Source organism: Ochotona princeps, chromosome 4 (assembly GCF_030435755.1).
Source record: "Ochotona princeps isolate mOchPri1 chromosome 4, mOchPri1.hap1, whole genome shotgun sequence".
In the NCBI taxonomy this organism is placed as follows: Eukaryota; Metazoa; Chordata; class Mammalia; order Lagomorpha; family Ochotonidae; genus Ochotona; species Ochotona princeps.
In genome coordinates, this window is record NC_080835.1 from 92,501,169 (window position 1) to 92,519,000 (window position 17,832).

Below are 17,832 nucleotides of genomic sequence, written 5' to 3' on the forward strand. Positions count from 1 at the left end.
TTTATGTCTTAGTCCTTGTTTGTGTGATGTTCTGTGTTTTATAACTTGCATCTCTGGGAATTTTTCCCACAGCTTTGCCTTGTTCCTTATCACCCATAACCAAATATGGCAGCTGTAAATAGTACTGTCATTTTTCTCAATTTCATTCATTGTGATATAATCAGGTATAGATTTCTGACATTGAGCATCTAATGGGGTTTCCTATTCAGGAAGCAACAATGAAAGATTTTCCCCTCCCGGATGTCTCTCCGTTGAAAAAAAAAACACTGAGGAAAACAGCCCTGAGTGATGGGGCACATTGAGTTCATATAGGTTTATTCAGAAAAAGCCTGGGGCCAAGAAGGAGCAGGTGATTTCTACTGTGGTTGATCTGTAGGCAGGATTCTTTTTTCTGCCTACTGGATGCTGTCTACCATGGATTCTCTGTGTCTTTCCCTGACTCTCAGGATGATAAAGGAGACATAGTCATCCCCCAGTAGATGAGGCAGTGACTAACAGGGTCTTCAAATCTGCGGCTCCAAACTCTTCATGTTAGAGGAATTTATAATGATGGGACCACACTTGCACATATGATATCTCTCTGACTCTTCTCTTTATTTACTGGACTCTGCCCTTCAACTCAGTTCATGTTCATCTTGAACCACCTGAGTTTTCTGTGGGGACCAAATGTGGCTGTGTCATGAGGTAGAGAACTTGCAAATGATACCAAAGCCTGGAGCAAGTTAAGCTGTAGCAGAGCATCCGGTTCAGACAGACCACTCAAGAGGTCACCACCACACCGAGGAAAGGTCACAGGGCCCAAGAGCAGCCGCTTCATTGGCAGGAATGAGCAATTGATGCTATTTCTGTGCATCCTCTTAGATATTGTCCCAAAGGGACATCCTGTGCCCTAGATGGTTCAGGAATTGCCTAAAGACTCCCACACAGGGACAGCGAAACATCCAGAAGAGAAGCTTGGAGCACCTCATCTTCTCTAGTCTCCTACAGATGGCAACAACTCAGACAGCTGCTTGGGTTTAGCTGTGTATTAACATAGAGGGGTCCTTTGGTGTGTTTCTGAGAAATTCCATGTAAAAACAAGGTCTCTGCATATAGATGGATTTTGTCGCGACTGGTGTAGCCTTGAGCTTGAAGGTTGCTCATCCAGGCATACCCTCGGCTTCCAGCAAACTTTCAGTTCCATCCTTCATAGGCTTGCTGGATTCTTGTCAAGCAGAAAATCATAGCATTTTGCATAGTAGTCCTTCGGAGCTTCTACTCTAGTGGCTTTGCAGTCAACGAGAGAAGCAAGCACAGTGCAAGACAGATGAGCAGCTGGGAGCTGGGCAGAGAAGGCCTTGTCGACCCTGGGCAGCTGTCACTCAGCTTTGTCATCCTCAGAGCATTTGATCGGTACAGAAAAAGTCTGAATCTAGACTGCCAGGTGACATTGCCCACTCATTTATTACTGACAGTTAACACACAGTGGGTAAACAGCAAGTCTGTGGGCTGAGTGTGCTCCATAGGCATCACTGGTCCTCTCTGATCTAGTCCTGCTTCAAACAAGGCCAGAGACAGGCAAGGACTTGCCTAAGAGCACAGCTAAAAATGGAGCAGCTGCCTTAACTCCTCCCTTCTCATGCCATGTTGTCTCCTTTTGGAAATGGTGTGGAGTTTGGGGTCCAAGTTTCTGTTTTTGCCTCCTTCCTCTGATCAGGCACAAGCCTGGGCTTGGGGCAAAGCACATTCTCCCATAGCAAGTGGTGCAAGGTGTGAGCTTTGAGTCAAATCAAACCAAACAAACAAATAAACAAAAACATGCATTTGACTCATTGCTTTTATACTTATAAACTATTCAGGGGACCTTCAAAATGCCCTTGGAAAACTGGGATTAAAAATAAATTTACATGAGTGCAAAGACTTTTGAAATCTGTGCATATGAGAGGTCTTTAAAAAAGTTCATATAAAATGTGTATTTATGAAAAATCAGATGCAGATTTCATTATTTTTTGTAGCTGAGTAAAATTACCCTTTCCTGCCATTTTTCCAAGACCTGTTGTGAAGTACCCTCATTCATCTTGGCTGCACCTCGTGACCATCCTGGGCTTCTGTACTAGTAAATGAACACTAATCACCTTTACTTCCCAAGGTCATCACTTCGGGCTCCCACGAGGTGTGGGAGATTTGCCTGCACATGGAAATCCAAGAGTTTCTGTGTTGATACCACCCTCACAAGAAAGACGTATTGAGGCGGGTACTGTTATGGTGCCACAAATGCTGGCAGCTTGTAGATGTTCCTTCGGTCCACCCATGCCATTTACTGAGGACACTGAGTGGGACTTCAGAGACACGAGGAGGAGCATCCTGAGAAGTGACATGATCCGTGCTGTTCTATTTCATAAGCTGAGATCAGTGCTGGGTAGATGTTTTGGAGTAGTGTCATTTCAATTCATCATTTAGATCCCCTCCCCTCCACCTACCACAGTACCACTGGAAGCCAAATTCACACTCACCTGACCTTGTCCTACCCAGGAGCCATTTTGACTGATGTGATCGTGACCCTGGTTTTCATCTCCATTTCCAGGGACGCAGGCCCGGCTATTTCTCCTTCCTGGACCCATTTTCCCCAGGCGTCTGGCTCTTCATGCTTCTAGCTTATCTGGCTGTCAGCTGTGTCCTCTTCCTTGTGGCTCGGTATGTTCCTCTCCCCTTCCCTGTCCTCACACTGCCACCTCGTGTCCACCTCTGGGAACTGCATTGGGGCAGGGGTGGGAAGAGGAGAGGGTTGAGATCTTGGGGCCAGACTAGAGGGGGGCCTTGGGACCCTGCCTAGCAGTTGGACTAACTATCCATCCATTCATCTGTGCACACATCTCCTGATGTGCATAGTGTGGAGAGGTGAGCTTGTCTGGAATTGTCACTGCAGCCCTACTGTTTGCCTCTCCATCCCCTACCCTCTAGTTTCAGGTCCCCTGCTTGAGTCCCACTTGGGACAAAGAGAAGGGGAAGGAGATGACAAGACAATCACTGTGATTTACCGCCATACACACAGCTGCCCTGGAATCGGCCCTTACGGGGATCTGCCACAAAGTGCAGTGTGATGATGAGAATCCAAGCCTGCAAATCTGACTGGAGGCTGCAGTGCGCAGGCCAGGGAGAAGGCCTCCTCTGCAGAGCCCAAACCTGCCTCAGAAAACTCACCAGAGGGGACAGTCACTAGAGGGCAGGAGAGAGAGAGGTGGTTAATAATAATGTTCACAGAAGTGGTCCAGATTGAGGTGAGAAGGGTGTTAGGAGAACAAGTCCTCTCCTAGCCACAACATCCCTTCCCCAAGGACACCAAGGATTGTTCCTGGCTCCTTGGAAGAAGCCAAGGAGTTTCTGTAGGCTGTGACCACCCAAGAATGTGCTTAGAGCCTAACGGCCAAGGGACCAGGCTGGGCTTCCGGAGAGCCAAGTAGCTGTCGAGCAGAACAAGTCCCATGGTTCCTGGGCCCCTCGGGTCCAGGCTTCCTGCCCAGCCAGCGGGTTACTGAAAGGGATGCATAAAGGGGCCACAGCTGCTAAGAGGGGAACAGGGGACTCCTTAGGGTGAGCTTCTAGATATGCGACAGAAACTCTGCTGCCGTAGCCTTTGCAGTCACCTCCTCTGCTTTGTGCCACAGAGCCGGGGTCCAAGAGTGCTGTCATGGACACCCATCTCTGCCAAGTGGGGTCTCTGCCAAACAGCCAAGGGGAGTGCCATTCTCTCTGGCCAGGAGGCAGGGTACAGCAGCATCCATCCAGAGCCCCAAAGAGAACTCTGGGTACCCAACCCTCCAGGGGCAGTTCCCACCCAGCCAAAGAGAGTTCTCTCTCTCTCTCTCTCTCTCTCTCTCTCACACACACATATCCATCTGTGTTTCTTCCAACAGAGATCCAGGCCAAGATCGGGAAAGGCTTTTGGGGGCCCAGCACTCCAGGGCTTGCTTACAATCTGGCTGTTTCGAGCGGCAGCCTAGTTGGCCGTGCCTCTGCCACCCACCCCTCTAGGGCCTGCAGGCATTGCCACTGTCAAGTAGCTGTTGTCAGCGACAGCTGGCGAGTCGCAGGCGCTCACACACTGTCTGACACTTCGGCTCTCCACTTCGCTGTGCTGGCTGTGGATGCTTTTAGGAAGCTGTCTGCGTGTGTCTGAAGCCACTGCTCTGAAATTCACACAGGACCTGTGGTTGAGCCCTTGTGCTTGGCATGTCAAGGCTCTCAGGTCAACTGGAGGACCCTGAAAAGGGGGTTGAGGGCCTGGCTACTAGGCACACACTGAAAAGCCTGCTTTGCCATGCACCCTGAGGCTTCTCAACAGGCCCCTCCGTGGTTACACACACACACACACACACACACACACACACTAACATATGATGGGCATGCTCCATCTGCTGCCTCTCTCTCAAAATGTCCACAGCATCTGAACCTGAGTTAGGCCACATCCAGGAGCCCAAAACTCAACCCCGGTTTCCCACATGGGAGACAAAGTCCTAAGACCTGGAGCTATTACCTGCTGCTTCTCAGGGAAAGCATTAGCTAGGAGCTAGATCAAAAGCAGAGAAGCCAGGACTCAGATGAGACATTCACTGCATATGGGATACAGGCCTCTGAACTGGCATCATCATTGCTAGGCCTAACACCTACCCAAGAGTTTAATTACATTTTCCTTCACCCTTCTGAAGTTCTCTCATAGATGACAGTGAAATCTTGAATCATCTAAGCTGAGACAGTGGTTTGCAAACAGGGTTCCCCAGGGTGGGAGTGAGGGCAAAGGCCCGGGGCGCAGCCAGAGATTTAGGGGAGAGCAAGTGCCCTGAGGTCCCAAGGCCACCTCATTCAGCCCACTTTTTATTGCCTCTGGGCCAGATTTAGAGGGTGAAAGCGGTTGAAAATAGCAAGCTTCAGACAGGCATTCCCAAGCCATCTGGTTGTCAGAGTCACACAGGGGATTTTTAGACATTGGGCTTCTAAGACCCAGCATCTCTAGTAGCAGGGCCTGGGAATCTGCATTCTAGAAGCTCACTGGGTCCCTACCATTTTGTGTGGTCTTGGGAACCACCAACCGAGGCACCATAAAGGCAAACCATCACTGCTGAATATAGGCTAGGTGGAAAAAGAAACCTATGATACAGAATATGGGCCAACAAGATCCCGTTCCTGTTGTGTTCAGGTGTGTGAGGCATGTGTGTATGCTAATAGACTGAGTAGCTGCAAGACACTCCCCGAGCACATGTTGGGCCAAGAGCAGGGACAGGAGCACCCAGTGATGATAATACCCTGGGACACACAGGGCTCACTTTGCTTATCAGCTGCGTACCTGTCTGTTCGTATTCGTCTCTGCAAAGCTGGACGGTTCCCTGGGCTGTAAGCTGGGTTGTGCGCACAGGCCAGAAAGGACACTCTACACATCAGATACACTGCTCAGCCAGGGGCTGGCACTAAAGCTGGAAGGGACTGCAGGAGGGAGTGCTCTCCACCTCATCTGCAGGCAGCAAGCTTCGAGTGTGTCCATTACCCTCATCTGGGGACCTTGCAAAAGTCCCAAAGCCTAGGGCCCACCCGGACCAGCCATGTTTTTAAACGCTCCCTGGGGAAACTGAAACACCAACAGGGTTGGGAGCCATGACCTTAGAGGCTGGTGGTTGTGTGTGCACAGTGGGTGGACAGATGCTCAGTGCTCCCCCAGACTTCTTGACTGTGAAGCTTTGGGAGCAGGACCCAGCAATCTTCACAAGCCTTGAGGAATCTCATGGGGCTAAGTGTGAGATATATTGACCCAGGTGAGAGTTTTCAAACCATGATTCCATGGGTCCCTCCCCAGGGCCCTGCGCTGGCAATCTTGTAGGCCTTGTATGGGAGCTGTGGTGGGTGTGTGAGATGAATCAACTTCCCCAGCTGCCCATCCCTTGCCACTCCCAAATTCAAGTCTAGGGATGCTCGTTAACCAAAATTTATGGGATGGAGTGTTTTCTTTGATTAAAGGAAAACAGCTTGAGAGCCACTGTGTGTTCCAGATGCCCTCATTCTTATAGTTGGGAAAATGTAAATCCAGCAAAGGAGAATGCTTTTGCCCAGGCCTCAAGGTCCCAAGGCCGGCTCCTGAGGCCAGGAATGAGTGTTCTTACTGTATCTCCTGTTCCCTTCACTTCATGCCCCACCTCCATGATCTGTGTTCCTTCTCACCCACAGGCTGACACCCTATGAGTGGTACAGTCCACACCCGTGTGCCCAGGGCCGGTGCAACCTCCTGGTGAACCAGTACTCCCTGGGCAACAGCCTCTGGTTTCCAGTTGGGGGCTTCATGCAACAGGGCTCCACCATCGCCCCTCGCGCCTTATCCACCCGCTGTGTCAGTGGTGTCTGGTAAGATCCCAGGTAGACAGGGCCATGGGACCAGAGCTTTAGCAGGGGTTGGGGGAAGCTTCTGATGGGAGAACCTGAAGCCTCTGTCTTTCCCAGGAGACCCTAGCAGGGGCCCTGCGCCGCTTGCTGCCAGGACAGCAGGTTGGGAACAGTGAATGGAGCCACATCTGTGCTGTTTTTGTCCCTTTGGGGTCTAGCTACAGGGAAAACCAAAGCAAGAAGCCAGAGTGGATGAGAAAACAGCTCTCAGCAAAGCCGTGATCATTTCCTGGCCTGAAAATGGCCTGAGGTTTGAGTGGTTGTGCCTTTAAAGGTATATGCAGATTTATGCAAATCTGAGCCTGCAGCCAGAAATCCCTGCAGGAAGAGGCTGCCACATCTCCCCAACCCCTCACCTTTAGCTGCCTTTATTCCTCAGCTTGGCTTGTCCATCTCAGTGGATGTGGGAAAATACAAACTCTCTCAGAGGCTCGGAGTTGGGCCTGGGATTCAATGTGTATGGGAATTCTTTGAAAAGTGCTCTGTAGATGGATTGGCTATTTTTGATCATTAAGTAAGGAAGTGAAAAAGAGTAAGAAGCTTAAAAGGCAAGGTTGCAGGTGCACAGTTTGGCTTCAATCCTAAAATTCCACTATGATTTGGCCGCCTCAGCCTGCAAAACCTACAACCTTGGACTCCCTGCTCTTTCACAATCTGACTAGGCCAAAGGAAAAGGCAAAGTGGTGTTTCCACCCTGGAGGACTGATGGCAGGGACAGAGTCCCAGAGGTAACCGCACAACTGGGAGAGTAACTCCTTCCCCTGTGGAGGTTTCCATGTTCCAGAGAAGTAATGAATATAGTAGGACCTAAGCCACTAGGACAAGGTGTTTACCTATTACCAGGTAGTGCCAGGAAGCCACTAGGTGGGGAAATGGGGCCCATGTCCCCAGGCAGAAGAGATCATCTTGGTGGGGACAATTGCTTCGATATCCCCAAACTCTGAGAAGAAGCCCAGGGAGATGGCTGATGTCAGCGAAGGATGCTCAACTCTTCCCTGCTGGTGCATGCCAAGCCCCATGACCGCTTCTTTCACCTGCCCCAGGAAATCCCTCCTCCCGAGAATATCACAGGTGTGAGTTGTGTAGGTCATACCACCCTTAGTCCAAGGACTCTACTGGCCTACTGAAATAGCAATGCTGTTTCAGAGCATGTGTGGGAAGGGTCTTGGCACTGATGAGAAGCTCCAGGTTGTTAGAGCATCAGTGTGCCTTGCAGAGTCCTTAATTGTTAGGTTGGGGTCTTGCTTTGGCCATTCCTTGCAGGAGTGGGAGATCAAAAGATAGGCCTATCATGGTCTACCTGGATTGTCTCACCGAATACCAGTGACAGGAAATGCTGTGTCACTAACAGTTTTACAGCTGATCCTCTCCCTGTGACACATCCCTCTGGGGACAACATAAGCATCGTTTGGTTTTCCTGCAGAGGCAATGGGCTTGCTGTCAGCTGCTTGTATCCTCTGACCTTTTTCCTTCTGACCAGGGACCTAAACAGTCATGTGGCTGCCCAGGCTGGAGCAGCCACCAGAGTCTAGTGACAGGGCTGAGGGAACCTCCCCAGCCAGCTCTGACATCACATATACTGCCAAAGTTCATGAATCCGTGGTTGTAATCAAGGCAGCTAAGCAGCTGAAGAATGCTGGCTTTCTCTTGGGGGAGGTCATACAAAACAGCTTCCTACAGACCGGAAAGGCTGAGGCCTGGATGAGGAATGAGGCTTAGCATGGAGGGATACCTGGGGCATGCATCCTGAGGCCCAGGCAGGGCAGGCAGCAAGGAGGTGACCCAGTGAATTTCCATCCCATGTTCATCTGAGGGCCTCTTGGTACGTCTCTGTATTTCTCACATCCATCCAGTTTTTTGCTGATTAGTGATTACTGATCATTCATGATATATTACCTCATTTGCTCTCCCAACTCTCCAAAGACAGGCAGAGCAGACATTATTACCCCCATTTATCAGACAAATGGGCTCAGGGAGGGTAGGAGAAGCTTTTCCCATGGGCTCACAGGTGGAATGTGACAAAGCCACAACTAAAAACAGCTCACCTCACTGGTGGCCTGTAATGCGGATGCGCCCACTGATTTGGGGGCAACCCTGTTGCTTTGTTCTTGGGGAGCAACCAGCAGGTGTTCTTGGTCATGGTGCCAAAAGAGGTAGTGGAACTCCATACGTTAGTTGGCAGAGTCTTAATACTGGGTAAAGCACCATTAGCCCAGGCCCTCTGATTCAGACTCTGATCCCCCGGCCCAAAGCGTACTGCAGTCTATCTTTGAACCCATTCTGTGAATAAGGATTGGGGAACAGATCCATGCTGTTGGCCAGATAGGAAAAGCCACATTTAAGCTGCTAAAGTGAATAAACTAGTTTTTAATGGCTTTAGTGTCTGTATTGCCTGAGTTTCAAAATTTGGCTAATTTTAAATGAGTTCCATCTATTCATTGAATTTAACATCACTATCCTGAGAACACTCTGATTCCAGCTGTCCAGCAGCTTAAAGGTACTTTTCACCTCTTCGTCTTCCTTAAAGGCTTACTACTGCTAGAACATGTGGAACTGATTGTAAAATGTTGGCAAGGTGTTTCTTGTCTCTGAGCCTCAGCTTCCTCGCCTGTAAAGTTGGGGTGAGGATTTTGATTCCCAAGGTTGTAGTGCTTCCATAAGATATTGCAGGTAGCTGTAGCTGATGTTCAGTATGTGGAGAAGGCAGCTGGTCAGTGCACTCGCTCACTGAGCACAATTCTCAGAGAGACACTGTTAGCTCAACCATTAGTTCATGGCTCCTGGTTCCCTATACTATCTGAAGTACATGGACTACACTTCTATTGAATGATAACCCCGTAACACCTCCTTTATGGAATAAGGAGAAAGGTTAACCATCTTCTTCCAGGCCATGCTCACAAGCTTGATTCACTTCTGTTTGGCATCATTTGCCCTACCTCCATTTCCTTCCTCCACTAAGTCAAATGCCTCCTTCTAAAGAGAGACATCTGGTCTCTCCCATGTCACAGCAGGTCTGGGGCTGGAAACCGGGACTCCTGGGAGTCCCCAGGCAGTGATGACTTGCTGGTCTTTTCCTCCATAGGTGGGCATTCACGCTGATCATCATCTCATCCTACACAGCCAATCTGGCAGCCTTCCTGACTGTGCAGCGCATGGAGGTGCCCATTGAATCAGTGGACGACCTGGCTGACCAGACTGCCATTGAGTATGGCACAATTCATGGAGGCTCCAGCATGACCTTCTTCCAAGTAAACCCCATTTGGTTGCTCACCTCCCCTGGGGATGGGGCAAAATAAGGATGAGATGTTTCTCTGCCAGAGGTGAAAACATCTTGATCATCTCACATGCTCTCTTTTGAACATCAAGTTTGAAGGTCTGTGTGGAGCTCAATTTTCTCCTGCTCCACAGAATGCCAATGGAATGAGACTCCAAAGTGTGATTGTATGAGATGATGTTAGGTGTTTTCACATTATTATTGTTTCATGCATGTTTTCATGGGCGTCAGGAGTCAAATGCTTTTAAAAAATATTACTGCATAGAATGGATCTAATTATTATTTATTTGAAAGGCAGTTACAGGGAGAGAGAGAGAGGTCCTCCATCTACTGCTTCTGTTTCAAAATGGCTGCAGTGGCTGGAGCTGCACTGGTCCAAAGATATGAACCAGGAGCTTCTGGGTCTCCTCCATGGGAACAAAGGCCCAAGTACACAGGCCATCCTCTGCTGCTTTCCCAGCCCTTAAGCTGGATAGAAAGTGGAGCAGCCTGGACTTGAACTGATGCCCACATGGGATGCCAGTGCTACAGGTGGAGGCTTTACCAGCCATGCCACAGCACCAGCCCCAATGTGTGCCTAAATTTTTAAAGCGAGTTAAATTTTAGAAATAGGGCTTGACAATGCAAGATTCAGATTGGCCAGAAATGAAGTTTGAGGAACACGACATTAAGATTCTGGGATCTGGATACATCTCTGATGGAGGTCTTAATGACTTCTTTGAAAGCTCCTTACAAGGCCCAGAAGAAGGCTGGCCACAAGGGTCATGTTTGTCAGTGTGACAGAGTTGACAAAACAGTACTTTCCAGATGATTCAAGATCTCTGAAGTAGACGACTTCCCTCGGGTCCACTTCTAAGCAGCCTAATATCTAAGAAGCTCATTTTTACATGAAGCAAGTCCAAGGCTTCCCATTCCCTCTTTTTCCATTCATGTCTCAGGACTTGTTGCCTCAGAGACCAGTGAAGGCATCATGCAAACACAGGGTTTGGACAGACCCCCAAAATTCACTGTTTCATTGCTTTTTGTAACACATAATCTAAAATTGGATTTATAGATTTGGCTTAAAAGTGGTTGGGAAAATTGCAGGTTCTGCTTCTTCAGATGGGGTCTCTGTAACTCCTGAATAAAGCTGAGTTCACTGCCCTAGACCAAATGACAGTGGAGGGACCCAACCAAAATTTCAATTATCCTACCAGAAACTGGAGGTTGGCAGTAGAAGACCTGTCTGGAGTAGATGAAACAAACCCAGTGAACAAGTGGTAAGCAGAATTCACAGTGCTTTAGGGCCCTGCAGTTTCCCTATCTTCCTATGAAAATTGTCAAGGACATAACTCCCTGTCCAGCTGTTTAACAGTAACAGTGAACATCTTGAGAGAGAAGCTAGAGTAGCAGAAGGCCAGCACCTGAAGGCCCACTCTGATTCCCTTCCTTTGAAAGCCTACATTTCCTTTCTGTTTCCCAATCCTGCTGCCTTTTGATCTTTCCCTAGAATTCCCGCTACCAGACCTATCAGCGCATGTGGAATTACATGTATTCCAAGCAGCCCAGTGTGTTTGTGAAGAGCACGGAGGAGGGGATCGCCAGGGTGTTAAACTCCAACTACGCCTTCCTACTGGAGTCCACCATGAATGAGTACTATCGGCAGCGAAACTGCAACCTCACTCAGATTGGGGGCCTGCTGGACACCAAGGGCTATGGGATTGGCATGCCAGTCGGTATGCGGGAGAGGAACAGCCTCTTTGGGTAGCTTCATCCAGGCAGGGTTAGGGGAGCTAAAACCACTGTAGGCAGCATTAAATTCAGTGATCCCTGTTTCTAGACTTTCAGTGACTTTCAGTGGCATTTTCAATGTTAAAAATAAACAAACACATACTTCCACTAATCAGTGATCAGTGCTCAACTCATATTATTACAGGCCTAGTTGACTGGTTATTAATCAATTATTAAAGGAATAATTGTCAGAGAACATATCGATGCCCGTGGTGGATACTTTATACCTTTTGTTTCTCCTCTCTTCTCCTTCCTGTCCCTTGACCGTTCCTACATTGATTGACGTCTCTATTAAGAAGGAAGGAAGAAGGAAGAGATGGCAAACTCAAATGAATTAATTTTGCTCTTTGTCAGTGTCCCCAGTAAAGATTTGACTGACGTGACAGGATGAGATGGCTTTCAAATTATTTGTCGGTTTCACTGATCCATCTACTCTGAGTCAGCGGGGGCCTCTGGGAGGCAGCAGTTCTGGCATTCAGCTTGCTGAATGAGCACCATCCAATTTTGTTGTGGAGGGCAGAATGCAGGATCAAAGCTGTGCCTTTTAAAGGAGCCCTTTCCTGCTGATAGTCACCAGAGTAACACATGTTTAGCTGTTGTGATTTTGGAGGAGAGCTCCATGAACCCTCCTCCCCAACACATACCCTAGAGAGCCACTACCTTATGGGGCTGTGCTCTTGTCTTGTGTTGGACAAGGCACCCAGAGGAGAGGCTGGACTTGAGGCCACCAGGTCAGTATGCACATCATTGTAGTTGTATTGCACATCCATTCTGCTAATCTCTGCCTAACTGAACTTGGAATCGGAAAACGTTGGGAATGCATCCTGGCTACCAGCCATGGTACCTTAGATAGGTTATTTAACCTCTCCCAGCCTCAATGGCCTCATTAATAAAAATAGAATTCTAATACCTACCTCATTAGGTCATTGTAAGGGTTAAACGTGAGAATCTGGTCTGACTTTTCTTGGTGTTCATCCTTAGCTCATGTTAAAGAATATTGGTGTTCTGCCCACACTCTTCATAGTTCCCTGTAGATGACTTCTTAAGTACTGATCAGAAACTAAGCAAATGAACATAGCAATTATGTAATTTATCCCTGACCACCCATGTAGATTCTAGCACCAGTAGTTACATAAATTGTAACTCACTCAAGGCACTTGGAACCTACGCACCCTTTGCTTACTATCCAAGTGCATTGATGCCCATCTGTACAGCAGATTATGGGTTCCTTTGAGAAATGCATTGATTGGTTATTTCTTTCAAAATGGTGTGGTGAACCACAGAAGGTGCACTTCCAGCTATTCATCAAGCTTAAACAAAATTGTCAAATGCCCCAAAAGTTTTCATGGAACAGAAGTTGGAGGGAGTTGAGGTATAACAGACCAACTTGAGAAATTTCTATACTTAACCAAGGAAAAAGTGGAGGGAAAAGCACTTGTTCCGTGTTGGACAACATGATATGTTCACGTTCTATGCACTCACTCATTGCACCTACAAAATAGATGTGTTTATTATCCTGTAGAGGACAGTGCACTACTCCAAGCAGATAAGTCACTTGTGCAAGGTCATAGACCCAGTAGAGAAGCTGGGCATAAGCTAAGAGGCTTGTCTCTAAATAGGATGCCTTGTTTGCCAGACCATGTAACCTAACAGGTCCCAGCAGCAAGATAAGATTGGCAAGACAGGAAAGTGTGCTGTGGCTATCATAGTTTTGGTTTTTTTTTTTTTACATCAGGCTGGGGGAAAAAATTACCTAGTCTGTTGATGAAGAGACAAGCATTTGCCACTTTTAAGTAGAAGATAAGAACCTCACTATAGAATAAGCAACATGGTCAGATCCAGAAAAATCAAAACAGAAAAAATGAACAAGATGGGAAGTTAATCAGGTGATCCGGATGCTAAGTGGGCAGCCATGAAGTAAGAAGAATGGTCCTTTTCTTTAGTACCTAGTGTATTGTGAGGTTGGGTTGAAATTGCCTGAAATGTCTTCCTGGGATGGACAATTGGCTCTAAATCCAGAGTACTTGTTAATCGCGCCACCTACCCACATTTGTAGAAGCATTCACTGCAGTGTATGTTAAGCCCCTACTTACTGTATACAAGTCTCCAGGGATGCCCTCCCAGTTCAGTGACACAGACACATGAAGTACTGTTGGCTTGGGGTGGGTGTGTCTCTAATAAGGAAGATTCTACTGCAGAGGTGTGGCTGTCACAGTCAGAGATCTGGGACTGGATCTAGTTCCTTGCCCCTCAGAGTGTGGTCTCTTGACAGGCAGCATGGGTGCCACCTCAGAGCTTGTTAGAAATACAGAATATCAGGTCCCACTCCAGACCTCCTGTATCAGAAGTCTGCATTTTAACAAAATCCCCAGGTGCTTCCCATGCACGTTAGAATTGGAAAAACACTCAGCTATTTGTTCCATGCTTCTGCCTGAATCCTTCACCACAGTGTTTTCCCCTTGGGCCATCTGTGTGTGCCAGGCCATCATAGAGCTTGGGCATGGAAACTGGACAGCTTCGTTATTTTCCAGGCTCTTGGAAGCTTTTGCTTAATGATAACAGACCTCAGACCTCAGCCTGTGCTGGGACATTGAGCTTTCCATAGCTTCATTTGAGTCAGTTTTTGTGATTAAACTTAAATTCTAGAATCAAAGCTCCTTGATCATATTCCATTATAATTTTTTTAATGCGCTTGGTAGAACAAAGCCTTCTGTTAGAAGAATGAGGAAGGAACGGAGGACATAAGGTGACAGATATGGCCCTGTGGTGGGCCTTGTCTGCTGTGTCACCTACCCTCCTGCAGTGACGGCAGACAGAATGTCCAGGAGGTGTGCAGGGGAAGACAAGGGGAGGGCCACCCACAGGACACTCACACCCTTTGTCTGGGCTCCCCTGTGACTCCACAGGCTCAGTTTTCCGGGACGAGTTCGATCTGGCCATCCTGCAGCTACAGGAGAACAACCGCCTGGAGATCCTGAAGAGGAAATGGTGGGAAGGGGGGAAGTGTCCGAAGGAGGAGGATCACAGAGCTAAAGGTAAGGGTGTTCAGGGCTTGCCAAGTCCTAGAGGACTGATGCAGCTCAATTCTGCCCAAATTCCAGCTAAGGGCTACTTGGACATATGGATATCAGGTCCTGGAAGGTGGGGGATGGGTTGAGGCTGGAGGAGGGGGATGGGAATGGATCGTGGTCCACAGCATTGCACACTGCAGGCACCCAATGGGTGCCCATCTGTGTCACAGGTCTTGCTGAATGAAGATCCTCTCCCCCACTGCGCAGCTGCAACACTTCTCCGTCACTCTGTACCTACACAGTTGGTCTCACCTCATATTCTTTCCCCATTCTTGTATCCTTGCAGTATATTCTGCCCCCCCCACCCCCGTAGCCAGAGAGATTCTTTTGCAAAATGCAAATTAGGTTGCATCATTCCCCTGAACAAATCTTCTAAGGCTTCCTATCTCACACAGAAGAAGATGTAAGCTTTCTGGAGCCCTGGGGTCACACGTGATTCCTTCCCACCTGACCTCCCTTTTTCTTTTCTGCTCCCCAGGTCTCCCTCCCTGCTTGTGCCACCCCTTCCTCCTTGCCTCCCTGGGGAGGCTGCCCTCAAAGAAGTTCTCACTCCCTCTCCTTTGTGTCTTTGTCTTCCTAACTCTGTTCTCTGCTCAGATCTCATCATTCCCTGATGTGATATTTTCCATGATTCTTTGTTTGTTAAAGTCTTTGCTGTTGGAATGAAAGCTTCCCAAAGGCAAAGTATATCTTCTTCACAGGACCTGTCCCATCAATGATTTATTGAATGAGTGAATGAATGTTAAGTAGGGTTGACCAGAAATGTTACTGGCTGTATGTGTAGATAAAGAGGATGAAGGGTCACTGAGCACCCTGGGTTTCTGGTAGGGGTACCACATACCCTGGCTTGTCCTAGAGAGTTTTATAGACTAGTTGACACCTGTTAGCCATGTTAAAGTATCTTTCATTTGCAGAGTATCTTGGTTTGGACAATGAATCAAATGGTCATCCTACTGCAGGCTTGCTAAAATATGCAACAAATTTACCTGCATGTCCCCTAGGAAGGCAGCAGAGGAGAAAAATGATGGATAGCCTACGCTTGCCTTTGTGCTCAGTGTGAACGATTATCCCCAGTGAGACAGCAGATGAGTGATTGTGCATTTCCAAGTGGAGAGGTCTCCAGAATATGGGTCTGTGGACCAAATCTTTTGTAAATTAAAGGAGGTGAGGTGTTGCTGTTCCCATAGGAGCCCAGTGGGACTTCATACTTTTAACTTATCACGCTCCAGAGCCAGTGAGAGGGAGCAATGGACTCTAGATCATGGACAAATGTCACCGGTGCTAGTCTGTGAGGTCATGCAAATTAATTAGATAGTGTTTCTTTTTTTAAAAGGTTTATTTGCTTATTTACAATGTGGAGCAAAAAAGAGAGAGGAGAGGGAGACTTTCCAGCCTCTGGGTCATCACTCAGATGGCTGCAGCAGCTAGTGCTAGAGTGAAATGAAGAGCCAGGTCTCTCCATCCAGGTCCCTCACATGGATGGCAGGGATCCACAAACTCAGGCCACCTTCTACTGCTTTCCCAGGTCCATTAGGAGGGAGTTGGGTTAGCAGCAGAGTAGCCAAAGGGACACTGTCATATGGGATGCAGGCATCACAAGTGGTAACATAACCCACTATGCTACAGTACTGACTCCATAGCACTTGTTGTTTTGTAAAGTGGACTGAGTGACCAGCACACAAGAATATTGCCATGAAGGCAGAATGAAATAAGCATGGAGCTTGAATCTCATAGCAGCCATTATATCGCTGCTGATTTGTGTGCCATGGTGTGCTACACTCAGAACTCCAAGGCAGTCTGGTTCTGTTAGCTGTTGGCAGAGGAATTATTATCAACAGCCAGTCAATCATTCAGTGAGATGCCCCAGCACATCATCACATGAAGGAAAGAAAGTGCTGTAAGCTTACTATTGAGGAGTCTATAGTGAATTCTGGAAATAACACCAACATATTCAAAGTGATTCACAAATAATTTTGTCTAGAATAATGAATAATAATAAAGATAACTCCAGTAAGCTGGCACTGAAAAATTGAGGGGTTAGAGGGTGGTGTGCAGAGGAGGTTAGGTCTATTATTCATTCAGGGGAAAAGATACAATGGAGATGCCAAAGAAAGTGTCAGGACACTTTTGTGGACTGGAAAGAGTGAATCCAGTTTTGACAATGCTCTAACTGCATAGGTAGGGTCCATGGGAAGGGACTATAGAGGGCAAATAAGCACCTCAGTTAAGGCTGCTGTGGAGACAGGAATCCATTCAGTGGACAGAGCTGTGTACAGGCTTTGGAGGGGGTGCAAGTAGAAAAGGGATTTATGTCTAAGGAGTTGGGTGGCATAGAGGGTTTGTAGGAGGGAAGGTGTGAGTTACAAAGTGCTGCTCCACCAACCCCTGCCCGCAAAAATACACATGGTTTGTAAACTATCCCAAAAAGACTATAAAAGGGATAGCTAAAATGAAGCTGAATTAGTGTGTGTTAATGTTTTGTGATAATGAACTCCAGAATGGCAGAAAACAGCACCATCCTACAGGGCTGCGCAGGGAGATGTGTGCTATCTGAAGTGAGCATGGAGAGGTGGACCCAATGACCAAAACGGGGTTGGGTGCCTCCTGTGAGTCTGGGTGGAGCATCCAACAGACTACCCTGCAATACATGGTCTCCTCTGCTTGACTGGTGGCACTTCACACTCAGACCCAGCCTCGGGCGCAGTCCCTAGCCTCTCCTACAGAGTGTGACTCATAGTTAGCAACTCAGTGTTTGTGGGAGTGTGATAAAAGTTACCACTGTTCATCAAAAGCCACCAGTGTCTGTGTTCTCCTGGGCAATGGTGACTTGATTGTTTGCAGTTACCTTCATGAACACCTTTGACAGCTGTCCACTCTGCTGCTCCTGCCTCTAACTGCCCATGTCCGGTGATGCAGAGCCTGGAGGCTGGACAAAGCTGAAGTGCCAATGGCAAAGGACTTGGAGCAATGCAGGAATCTCCAAAGGCTTCCTCTTAACCTTTCACACCCAGCTTTAAGCTCCTGTTTGAGATGTCCTGGACTTCTGCTCTTTAACCTGGTCCCTCTTGAGATTTGCTACCTACTTGCCCCATCAGTCTGGTTCCCTCTTTCATCTCTGACTCCTGAAGTCAGCCACAGGACCTTCCCCTTTGTGTGCTGTTTATGATGTGAATTTGTGTCCTCTGGTCATCCCTGTGCAAAATCTAAATAGAAGCAGCAAAATTGGCAAGCCAAGGTTGCTGACACAAGATGTGGCTGCCTTAAATACTTCTCTAAGGAACCTCAATTTAGACCATTGGCCATTTTAGATCC

The 17,832-nt window shown here is 47.9% G+C and overlaps 1 protein-coding gene across 2 annotated transcripts in view; it reads left to right on the top strand.

Annotated features, from left to right (window-relative positions):
- GRIK4 (glutamate ionotropic receptor kainate type subunit 4) overlaps positions 1-17,832 on the top strand; it is a 427,812-nt gene that overhangs the window by 395,979 nt on the left and 14,001 nt on the right. For both annotated transcript variants that reach the window (XM_058662539.1, XM_058662540.1), the window contains exons 15-19: positions 2,564-2,673; positions 6,193-6,366; positions 9,488-9,653; positions 11,169-11,394; positions 14,356-14,484. In XM_058662539.1, coding sequence (XP_058518522.1) covers positions 2,564-2,673; positions 6,193-6,366; positions 9,488-9,653; positions 11,169-11,394; positions 14,356-14,484 — 805 coding nt within the window. The remainder of the gene's footprint in view (positions 1-2,563; positions 2,674-6,192; positions 6,367-9,487; positions 9,654-11,168; positions 11,395-14,355; positions 14,485-17,832) is intronic.